Source organism: Rana temporaria, chromosome 1 (genome assembly GCF_905171775.1).
Source record: "Rana temporaria chromosome 1, aRanTem1.1, whole genome shotgun sequence".
Taxonomy (NCBI): domain Eukaryota; kingdom Metazoa; phylum Chordata; class Amphibia; order Anura; family Ranidae; genus Rana; species Rana temporaria.
Genome location: NC_053489.1, coordinates 671,730,640 through 671,743,870, shown reverse-complemented (window position 1 = coordinate 671,743,870; position 13,231 = coordinate 671,730,640). Strand labels below are relative to the sequence as shown.

Sequence of the window (13,231 nt, the reverse complement as noted above, 5' to 3'; positions counted from 1 at the left end):
AAGAATAATCAGAAATCAGGAACCCCACACCAAGAATGAGGAACTAGACACCAGGAACAAGGAAGCAGACATCAAGAATCAATAATCAGAAATCAGGAACCAGACACCAAAAATAAGGAACCAGAAACCGGGAAAGGGGAACCAAACACCGGGAATGAGGAAGCAGACATCAGGAATAAGGAAGTAGACATCAGGAACAAGGAAGCAGACATCATGAACAAGGAAGCAGACATCAGGAATGAATAAACAGAATACAGGAACCAGACACCAGAAATAAGGAACCAGACATGAGGACTCAGACACCAGGAAAGAGGAACCAGACACAGGGAATGAGGAAGCAGACACCGGGAACAAGGAAGCAGACATCAGGAATGAATAATCAGAAATCAGGAACCAGACGGCAGAAATAAGGAACCAGACATGAGGAATCAGACACCAGGAAAGAGGAACCAGACACCAGGAAAGAGGAATCAGACACCAGGAATGGGGAAGCAGACATCAGGAACAAGGAAGCAGACATCAGGAACAAGGAAGCAGACATCAGGAACAAAGAAGCAGACATCAGGAACAAAGAAGTAGACATCAGGAAAAAGGAAGCAGACATCATGAACAAGGAAGCAGACATCAGGAATGAATAAACAGAATACAGGAACCAGACACCAGAAATAAGGAACCAGACATGAGGACTCAGACACCAGGAAAGAGGAACCAGACACAGGGAATGAGGAAGCAGACACCGGGAACAAGGAAGCAGACATCAGGAATGAATAATCAGAAATCAGGAACCAGACGGCAGAAATAAGGAACCAGACATGAGGAATCAGACACCAGGAAAGAGGAACCAGACACCAGGAAAGAGGAACCAGACACCAGGAATGGGGAAGCAGACATCAGGAACAAGGAAGCAGACATCAGGAACAAGGAAGCAGACATCAGGAACAAAGAAGCAGACATCAGGAACAAAGAAGTAGACATCAGGAAAAAGGAAGCAGACATCATGAACAAGGAAGCAGACATCAGGAATGAATAAACAGAATACAGGAACCAGACACCAGAAATAAGGAACCAGACATGAGGACTCAGACACCAGGAAAGAGGAACCAGACACAGGGAATGAGGAAGCAGACACCGGGAACAAGGAAGCAGACATCAGGAATGAATAATCAGAAATCAGGAACCAGACGGCAGAAATAAGGAACCAGACATGAGGAATCAGACACCAGGAAAGAGGAACCAGACACCAGGAATGGGGAAGCAGACATCAGGAACAAGGAAGCAGACATCAGGAACAAGGAAGCAGACATCAGAAACAAAGAAGCAGACATCAGGAACAAAGAAGTAGACATCAGGAACAAAGAAGCAGACATCAGGAACAAGGAAGCAGACATCAGGAACAAAGAAGTAGACATCAGGAACAAAGAAGCAGACATCAGGAACAAGGAAGCAGACATCTGGAACAAAGAAGCAGACATCAGGAACAAGGAAGCAGACATCAGGAACAAGGAAGCAGACATCAGGAACAAGGAAGCAGACATTAGGAACAAGGAAGCAGACATCAGGAACAAGGAAGCAGACATCAGGAACAAGGACGCAGACATCAGGAACAAGGAAGCAGACATCAGGGACAAAGATGCAGACATCAGGAACAAGGAAGCAGATATCAGGGATAAGGAAGCAGACATCAGGAAAAAGGAAGCAGACATCAGGGACAATGAAGCAAACATCAGGGACAAAGATGCAGACATCAGGAACAAGGAAGCAGATATCAGGAACAAGGAAGCAGACATCAGGAATGGGAACCCGATATCAAGAACAAGGAATCAGACACCAGAAAAGAGGAATCAGAATCCAAGAATGAGGAACCCGATATCAGGAATGAGGAACATCATCATCAGGAACTAGACATTAGACATTAGGCACCAGACATCCTTAGCAGATAGATATTGTGCACGAGGCATTTGGAACCAGACATCAGAAACCAGGAACGAAACGTCAGATTTTAGGCACCAGACATCAGATTCCAAGCCAAGACATCAGTAAGCAGGTACCAGATGTCAAACATCAGAAACCAGATATCAGGCACCAAATATGAGGTCACAATGGAGACCACGCCGGGGCTGACACACCGGACAGGGCACAGAGGAACACAAGCACCAGGCAGCCGGGAACACGCCGGTCACAATTTTCTGGCCTCTTCCTTCAGAGAAGCTTATAAAGTCTGCAGACCTAGTTAATGAGGAACAGGTGCAGAGCTTGTTAAGGACTATGATTGCTGCGCGGGTATTGTAAAACGAGGGCCTGCATATTTCAATGAGCCATATGGCGACCAATGAGAGTGCGGCTCTGGGTGGGGGTCCACCATTCTGGGGACAACTTCTTATAAAATATCAGGAAATTTCAGAATACAAACGTTAGATGTATCATCAGAGTCATCTTCAGCCTAACATTACATCAAGTTACATATAGTTGCAAAATATATATATATACTGTATACAGGATATGTAGCATGCACCATTGTAGGTGCATCTAAGAATGAATAGTCTTCCTAATTTCATGTCACACCTAAAACCAACTTACCCCTGAGAACCGGCCCTTAGCGCTCATCTATTCTATAATCATTCCACAGCCTTTGTATATTCATCCCTAAGGCCTCGTTCGCAAGTTGCTCCTCTGAAAAGCGTAAAACTGAAACTCAACTGCCTTTTTTTTTAACCACCACTCGACCTCACGTGTGAACAAGTCCTAATTGTCTCCAATTTTTTAGATACTTTTCAATATACTAATTACACTTATTTAATGTATACATTTATAGTTATATTATTGTATACTAATTACACTTATTTAATAAATACATTTATAGTTATATTATTATATACTAATTATACTTATTTTACAATTATTTATATTTTTTTACTTATTTTATTTATATACTAATTATAATTATTCTATACATACACACATACAGTGTGTATATATATATATATATATATATATATATATATATATATATATATATATATATATATATATATATATATATATATATATATATATATATATATATACTATTTAGAATATTTTTATATATTTATAAATCTATGCTTATTTTGTTTTTTATACTAATTATGCTTATTTTATACTGATTTAAATATTTATATTTATTTTATTTATATATAATAATATCACTAATTATATTTATGCTATACATATTTATATACTAATTAATATAATATTAATATACTATATATACTTATTTTATGTATATACTAATTAAACTTATTTTATACTTATTTACACATTTTAAACTTTTTTTTTTTTTATCTACTAGTTATACCTATTTTATACTGATTTATATAGTTATACTTTTTTTTATATCTATATATATTAATTATACTTATTTAAATATCTATGCTTATTTTGTTTATATACTAATTGTACTTATTTTATATTTTTATATATATCTATTTATATTGATTTTATTTATATACTAATTATACTGATTTTATACTGATTTATATATTTATATTGATTTTATTTATATATAATAATGCCACTCATTATATTTATGGTATACTTATTTATATGTATTTTCTATATTTTTTATATATATACAAATTAATATAATATAATATATATACTTATTTTATTTATATACTAATTAAACTTATTTTATACTTATTTATACATTTTAAACTTTTTTTATTTATTTATGTACTAATTATACTTATTTTATACTATACTACTTATTTATATAGTTATACTTATTTTATGTGTATATATATATATATATATATATATATATATATATATATATATATATATATATATATATATATATATATATATATATATTAATTGCACTTATGTATATATCTATGCTTATTTTGTTTATATACTAATTATACTTATTTAATATTTTTGTATATATTTATTTATACTGATTTTATTTATATGCTAATTATACTTATTTTATACTGATTTATATTTATTTTATATATAATAATATCACTAATTATATTTATGTTATACATATTTATATGTATTTTCTATATACTAATTATACCTATTTCATATATATATATATATATATATATATATATATATATATATATATATATATATATATATATATATATATATATATATATATATATATATATATATATATATATATATATACACTTATTTATATATCTATGCTTATTTTTTTTATATACTAATTATACTTATTTAATATTTTTATATATTTATAAATCTATGCTTATTTTGTTTATATACTAATTATTAGGGTTGTCCCGATACCACTTTTTTAGGACCGAGTACAAGTACCGATACTTTTTTTCATGTAGTCGCCGATACCGAATACCGATACTTTTTTTAAATGTCATGTGACAGTTTTCAAACCACAATACAGACTAAGGATATTTTCTTTTGAATTATGAAGAACTCTAACTCAAGACATTATAAAAGAATAAAAATGAGTAAAAATGAATAAAAATGTTTTATTTGCTTGTCACGCAGTAGTAAAAAACTCAAAGAATTTTCATAGAACATGTTGATAAATACAAAAAAAGTATTCTATTTAGGTATCGGGAGCATTTGCGCGAGTACGAGTACTCCCGCAAATACTCGGTATCGGTCCCGATACCGATACTAGTATCGGTATCTGGACAACCCTACTAATTATGCTTATTTTATACTGATTTAAATATTTATATTTATTTTATTTATATATAATAATATCACTAATTATATTTATGCTATACATATTTTCTATGTACTAATTATACCTATTTTTTTTATATATATATATATATGTGCGCTTATTTTATTTATATACTAATTATACTTATTTTATACCTATTTATAATTCTTTTTTATATACTAATTATACTTATTTATATTTATTTTATTTATATACTAATTATACTTATTTTATACCTATTTATAATTATTTTTTATATACTAATTATACTTATTTATATTTATTTTATTTATATACTAATTATACATATTTTTTTCCTGCTTATTAATACTGTTTTTTATCTCTTTCAGATCCTGGGAGCTGCTGAAATATCCGGAACAATGGAGTCAGCAGGCTCTATGGGGTGGGAATGTCCTCTATGGTGCCGCTCCCAGCGGTCAGAAAATAACTGACATACTGCATGTGACTGTGGGTTGTTTGGGCACAGCTGGGTCTGCCCCGTGCCAAGGTTAGCAGATGAGAAGTGGAGGACGGAGGGATTTTATAGCACCCCCCTCCCTCATCTTCCTATTATTTCCTCCGGTGGCTGGATATGTGACTCCGCAGATAGATGAAGGGCAGCGAAGGGAGAGATAAGGATAATTCACTTTTCTCTGTCTGGGCTCAGACATGGAGCAGATGAGCTAATGTGACAATCAGCTCTCCTCTACACTCCCCTCATAATGCTCTGCCTCTCACTATTATAAAGAGCAACTCCGACCATGCAGGGGCACACACACTATTATTATTATACATTTATATAGCTCTGACATATACCGCAGTGCTGTACAGAAAACATTAGTCACATTAGTCTCTGTACCAGAGGAGCTTACACTCTAATCTGCCACCACAGTCTCACATTATTATTATTATACATTTATATAGCTTTAACATGTACCCCTTACTCATGCACAGAGGGGGAGTATCTGGGGATCCTTAATATTTAAAAGGGGGTTTCCAGATCCAAATGAACCCCCTGCCTGCAGACCCCCCAAAACCAACAGGCCAGGGTTGTGCAGAAGAGTCCTCATCAACAAAGTGCTTTGCCAGGGGGACCTCCTGGCATAGTATGCCCCCCCCCCCATGTGGAAGGCATGTGGTGTGGCATTGTTTGGGAAGGGGGGTACTCTCACCCTCTCCCTTCCTGGCCTCCCAGGCTGCATGCACGGAAAGGTTGGGTATGGATTTTGGGGGTACTTGGTGCTTTTTTAATCTTTTTTGTGTACGGTCCCCCTTGACATCCATACCAGACCCTCATCCATGATAAGGGTCTGGTATGTACAATATTTTTAGAGGGAATCTCACACTTTTTTTTGGTGGGATCTCTCATTAACATCTATACCAGACCCTCGTCCATGATAAGGGTCTGGTATGTGCAGTATTTTTAGAGGGAACCTTACACTTTTTTTGGTGGGATCTCTCATTAACATCTATACCAGACCCTCATTCATGATAAGGGTCTGGTATGTGCAGTATTTTTAGAGGGAACTTTACACTTTTTTTGGTGGGATCTCTCATTAACATCTATACCAGACCCTCATCCATGATAAGGGTCTGGTATGTGCAGTAGTTTTAGAGGGAACCTTACACTTGTTTTGGTGGGATCTCTCATTAACATCTATACCAGACCCTCATCCATGATAAGGGTCTGGTATGTGCAGTATTTTTAGAGGGAACCTTACACTTTTTTTGGTGGGATCTCTCATTAACATCTATACCAGACCCTCATCCATGATAAGGGTCTGGTATGTACAATATTTTTTAGAGGGAACTCACACTTTTTTTTGGTGGGATCTCTCATTAACATCTATACTAGACCCCCGTCCATGATAAGGGTCTGGTATGTACAATATTTTTTAGAGGGAAAAGCAAATTCCATCGGGGGGGGCGGCGCTTCTGCGCCCTTTATGGACGTCCTGCCACTGCCCAGTCTGCTTATGTTGGGAGGGAAATTGACTTCTGTATCCTGAAGTGAATGTCCAGGGAAAACCAAGGCCTTTCGTGGCCAAATTGGGGCTATGACTACCATGTTCTCACTCGACAGCCTCAAGAGGAATCTCATGAGAGATGTTGGGGGAAGTATATAGGCTAGATTGCAGTTCCAGGGAGAGACCAAAGCATCTATCCCCTCCCCTCTGGCTGGCGGCGTGGCCAAATGACGTCATCAAGAGGGTCCTCTGTAAATAAAAGCAGCACTGGGCAGCCGCTCTCGCCCTATAGGGACGCGGTGGATGCCTTAGGCAGTTCGGCATGGATCCCTGCCCAGGCAAGCACGAGGGTGACAAAAAAATAAAAAATATCCAAAAATGGAGACAAAAACAGCCAAGAAAGAATGAGCAAAGACAAAGATAAAAGGAAACACATATGGGGGGACAGAAATAATGGGAAAGACAATCCTGTGTGGTGCAACCAGAGCCGCTGATAGGGGGCCACCAGTCTCCTTGTAGGGGGGCCGGGCACACAGGGGGGGGGCCAAACAACAGGGGGAATTAGTGTGGTTTGGCGGAGGGGCAATTACAGAAGGATGCCCTGTGCAGCTCTCTGCAGCAGCTGAAAGCCAGTTTCTCCTCCTCCTGTTGGCTTTCAGCTGCTGCAGGGAGAGACACAGACACAGGGCATCATTCCTGTAATTGCTTCCCCCGACACTGATTCCCCTCCCTGTTCTGCCTACTTCTGACTCCCTGTGTGCCTCTTGTCACTGTGAATATAATTTTTCTGTAAAAAAAAAAAATAATAAAAAAGGGCTAATTCACACAGGTTCTCTGTTATGTTTGTGTCCACTAATAATGATTTAATTGTATTTTTTTTTTTACATATGGTCTTAATATATTGGGGGGGGGTGGGGTCCTGCCAGGTACCCGTGATTTCAAACAGCAGCCCTGGGTGCAATATAAGGTATGCAATGGAAACAGAGGGCCAGATTCTCGTAGAATCTGCAGCTTAGCGTAAGCCATTTACACCACGCCGCCGCAACTTACTGGAGCAAGTGCCGTATTCTCCAAGCACTTGCTCCGTAATTTGCGGCGGCGTAGTGTAAATGGCCCAGCGTATGGCCGCGTAATTCAAAGGGGGCGGCTTGTATTTAAATTAAGCGCGCCCCCGCGCCGATTGAACTGCGCATGCGCCGGGCTGAAAAATAGCCCAGTGCGCATGCTCCAGCTCACGACGGAAAACGTCAATGACGCCGACGTGAGCGTCATTGACGTAAAGTCGTATTCAAGAACGACTTAGTAAAACGACGTACCCGACGGGAAAAGACGGCGCGGACCCGACGCCATACTTAACATGGCATACGGCGGACTGGCGTAAGGTTACCCCTCATATAGCAGGGGTAACCTTACGCTTACGGAAAAAACATAAACGACGACGACGAGGCGCAAATTCGTTCGGGAATCGGCGTATCAGGCTCATTTGCATAGTCAAATGAGACCTGAACGTAAACACCACCTAGCGGTCAGCGTTGTGATGCATTTAAGATCCGACGGTGTAAGTGACTTACACCAGTCGGATCCTAGCCTAATTCCGGCGTATCTTGTTTTGCGAATACAAAACAATGATACGCCGGTGGGAATTTTGAATTACGCCGGTGTATCTGTAGATACACCGGCGTAACTCTTTTGAGAATCTGGCCCAGAAATGTTTTATTCTTAAAAAAAAAAGGGGGGGGTGACCAGACAAAAATATAAGCAGATGAAACGTCAGCCTCAACTTTCTAACTTAATAAGTACCCGTGGCTTCAAGAACGCTGGAAGCAGGCGGCCATGCAGTGCCCTGATATTCTGGCGGTCGCCATCAGCCTACAAAAGGGACAGACGCTTCCCTCCGCCACTTTGTGAAATTATCTGTAATCTTTTCCCCGGCGCGCTATAATGTGACCCCGGCATCGGGGATCAGCCAACAAGCGCCTGACATCGGACGTACAGATAAAAGATACCTTCCGACGTCAGAGAGACAAATCCATCTCCTGGAAGATGGAGGCATCATTACGATGACATTTCTCTGAGCGATAATAAGCGGTTTGAAGAAAAATCGGGTACATTTTTCTAGAAAAAAATTGTTTAACCCGTAGTGTGCCGGAGAACTAGTCCGATAGAGTGGAAGACGGTCCTCCAACAGGAGGGTTTCACAGAGCGAGCCAAGACAGTATGCTGGTTATTTTTATTGGACATTTTTATCATTACTGCGTATCATTATTATTATTTTATATTTTTATTCTTCATTATTAATTATTTTTATTAAGATATTATTCATATTTTTATTCTATTATTGGGAATTAAAGCACATGTAACCCATAGTGTGTATATTATTATTATTTTATATTTGTATTCTTCATTATAAATTATTATTATTAAAATATTATTCATATTATTATTCTATTATTGGGAATTAAAGCACATGTAACCCATAGTGTGTCAGAGCACTGGCCCCCGGAGAGGAAGATGGTCCTCCAACAGGAGGGTTTCACAAAACAAGCCAAGATAGTATGCTGTTTTTTTTTTTTATTGGAAATTATTATTATTACTATTTATTATTATTATATATTTTTATTATTAATTTGTATTATTTAAATATTATTATTATTTTATTATTGGAAATTAAAGCATGCATAACCCATAGTGTGCCAGAGTACCGGTCCCCCTGGAGAGGTAGATGGTTCTCCAACAAGAGGGTTTCACAAAACAAGCCAAGACAGTATGCTGGTTATTTTTATTGGAAATGATTATTATTACTATTTGTTATTAGTGTTATTATTATTATATATTTTTATTATTATCATTATTATTATTATTATTATTATTAGTAGTAGTACTATTTTAGATTTTTATTATTATTTATTAATTATTATTATTATTAAAATATTATTATTGTTATTATTATTATTATTATTATTATTATTGGAAATTAAAGCACACATAACTCATAGTGTGCCAGAGCACCGGTTCCCCCAGGGAGGAAGATGGTCCTCCAACAGGAGGGTTTCACAAAACAAGCCAAGACAGTATGCTGTTTATTTTTATTGGAAATGATTATTATTACTATTTATTATTATATATTTTTTATTATTATTATTATTATTATTATTATTATTATTATTATTATTATTATTATTATGTATTATTATTATTATTATTATTATTATTATTATTATTATTATAAGTAGTACTATTTTAGATTTTTATTATTATTTATGAATTATTATTATTAAAATATTATTATTGTTATTATTATTATTATTATTATTGGAAATAGAAGCACACATAACTCATAGTGTGCCAGAGCACCAGTCCCCTGGATTGGAAGGTGGTCCTCCAACAGGAAGGTTTCACAAAACGGGTCAAGACAGTAAGCTGGTCATTTTTACAGCAAATTATTATCATTACTGCATATATTATTATTTTATATTTTTATTCTTTATTATTAATTATTATTATTAAAATAGTATTCATATTATTATTCTATTATTGGGAATTAAAGCACATGTAACCCATAGTGTGCCAGAGCACCGGTCCCCGGAGAGGAAGATGGTCCTCCAACAGGAGGGTTTCACAAAACAAGCCAAGATAGTATTCAGTTTTTTTTTTTTATTATTGGAAATTATTATTATTACTATGTATTATTATTATATATTTTTATTATTATTTTTTATTATTTAAATATTATTATGTATCTGGTGACAGGCGATGTGGCAATTGACAAGCTGCATCTGGTGACAGGCGACGTGGCAAGTGAAGGTATGGAAAGGGATAAAAAAGGAAGGGAAGGGATGAGAAGGGATGGAAAGGGATGAGAAGGGATGAAAGGGGATGAGAAGGGATGAGAAGGGATGAGAAGGGATGAGTAGGGATGAGAAGGGATGAGAAGGGATGAGAAGGGATGAGTAGGGATGGGAAGGGATGAGAAGGGATGGGAAGGGATGAGTAGGGATGGGAAGGGATGAGAAGGGATGGGAAGGGATGAGAAGGGATGAGAAGGGATGGGAAGGGATCAGAAGGGATGGAAAGTGATGAGAAGGGATGAGAAGGGATAGAAAGGGATGGAAAGGGATGAGAAGGGATGGAAAGGGATGGGAATGGATGGAAAGGGATGAGAAGGGATGGAAAGGGATGAGAAGTGATGTAAAGGGATGGGAAGGGATGAGAAGGGATGGAAAGGGATGAGGAGGGATGGGAATGGATGGAAAGGGATGGGAAGGCATGAGAATGGATGGAAAGGGATGAGAAGTGATGTAAAGGGATGGGAAGGGAAGGGATGGAAAGGGATTGGAAGGGATGAGAAGGGACGGGAAGGGATGGGAAGGGATGAGAAGGGATGGAAAGGGATGAGAAGGGATGAGAAGGGACGGGAAGGGATGGGAAGAGATGGGAAGGGATGAGAAGGGATGGAAAGGAATGAGAAGGGACGGGAAGGGATGGGAAGGGATGAGAAGGGATGGAAAGGGATGGGAAGAGATGGAAAGGGATGAGAAGGGATGGAAAGGGATGAGAAGAGATGAGAAGGGATGGGAAGAGATGGGAAGGGATGAGAAGGGATGGAAAGGAATGAGAAGGGACGGGAAGGGATGGGAAGAGATGGGAAGGGATGAGAAGGGATGGAAAGGGATGGGAAGAGATGGAAAGGGATGAGAAGGGATGAGAAGGGATGGAAAGGGATGAGAAGGGATGAGAGGGGATGAGAAGGGATGAGAAGGGATGGAAAGGGATGAGAAGGGATGAGAGGGGATGAGAAGGGATGGGAAGGGATGAGAAGGGACAGGAAGGGATGGGAAGGGATGGGGTGGTAAGGGATGGGAAGAGAAGGCACATTTCTTGGGTACCCAGGCTGACGGCGCCTCCTTCTGTCTATAGAAGAGCAGACCTCACATGGCTGCCGGGCCGTGTTTATCCGCCATGATTGATTATTTTATTTATAACTCGGTTTCCGTATCCCGGGCTTCCAATAAACACACATTGATGGATAGGGCAGAGACGGGGGAGCTCCTTAATGGATGTGTGTGGTGGGGAGAGCCGGAGAATAAGCCCCCCAGCCCCACACAAAGCATTTCAAAGGTGTTCCCAATTGGGCTGTGTTATTCCTGCAGCAAACACATTAAATAGATGAATTTCCTGCACAAATATACATTGAAAAGAAAAAAAGAAAAAAGAAAAAAGAAAAAAAAGAAAAAAACAGTGCAGCGCTAGTGAGTGATATTGTGCTCATATAAATTAATAATAAACAAAAAAAGTCATTCTGGAATAAACTGAAAATATAGCCAGAATAGGAAAAAACATAAAAATGCAGATGGATATATGAAGAAAAAGTCTTAAAAAGCCACGAAACAAAGTTCATATGACTCTATCCAGTAATTTTCCTTGTGAAAGAGAAGTGGATTGTGCAGACAATGTGAAAGACTCTTGATTGATGCGAGGTAAGCTGTCACCAATACACCCGTGAGGAAGGATAAGATTGCCTGCTTACCAGATGAAAAGACTGTTTTGCATCAGTCTAATAGGGCCTGTGGGAAGTCTGGTCTCCCAATACCTTAGCCGTCAAGATAACCACGGTATAGCTCAGCATACAATCCGAAGAGTCATAAACCAAAAAAAAGAGAAGAAGGACCTCTCATAGCGTATAACGTTTAAAAATAAAAGAGGGTTTAATAAAAATTGCACTTACAATTAGGCAATATAAATACAGCATGGATAGCAAAACGTCTCCGATCTCTTGTTCCGATGCTTCTCGCTACTCGGTCAGGAAAACACAGCCGGCGTTCAGGACGGAACGCGATGACGTCACGGCACCCTACGATCGTTTCGTCGCTAATGGACTTCAACGGGGGAGTAAGCCGTTGGCATTCCCCTTCCCTGTGCGGCGTAGTCGATGTATATGTCATATATTAAGTCATTCATTTTCTTCAAAGCGGCAATTTTTCTTAGCATGTCTCCAGGGCCGGAGCTCCTCACTTTCTCAGCTTTACCAAGGGAAATTCCATATAGAGTCAGTCAATGAACAGCTAATACTAATGTGGCCTTGTATCAGTCCATGATAAGTCCATACAAGCTATGTAATGAGTCAGGCCTCTTTGTAACTAGTTAGGATAGAGCACGGCTGCTCAACTTGTGGCCCTCCAGCTGTTGCAGAACTACAAGTCCCGTGAGGCATTGAAAGGCAGACAGTTACAAGCATGACTCCCAAAAGGTTGAGCACCCATGGGATAGAGGGTCTGGATATTCAGGGGAACCCTATACCCCCTAAAAATTTTCAGTTCTTTGTTGTGTTCACAGATAAGGGAGGGGAGACTGAGGAAATGCTTCCTCCTGCCTGCAGCAGACTCATGACATCATCTGAGCCTAGGCAAAGTCACTGACTGGAGCTCCATCACTTTAACCAGGGAACAATGTAGCTGTGCCAAAGTCGATTCACCTTAAAGTGGAACTCTAAACAGACAGCTAAACAAAGATGAAATTGGTAGGTGCGTTATTTTACCGACAAAAACATTTGTAATGCTTT

General features: G+C 38.3%; 1 protein-coding gene across 1 annotated transcript; it reads left to right on the top strand.

The window, feature by feature from the left end:
* The first annotated feature begins 812 nt into the window (after window positions 1-812).
* Window positions 813-1,964, top strand: LOC120944742 (uncharacterized protein PF11_0207-like). Its single transcript, XM_040358565.1, has 2 exons — window positions 813-967; window positions 1,203-1,964. Exons 1-2 carry the CDS (start codon window positions 813-815, stop codon window positions 1,900-1,902), a joined length of 855 nt encoding a protein of 284 aa, XP_040214499.1. The 3' UTR covers window positions 1,903-1,964.
* The last annotated feature ends 11,267 nt before the right edge of the window (window positions 1,965-13,231 follow it).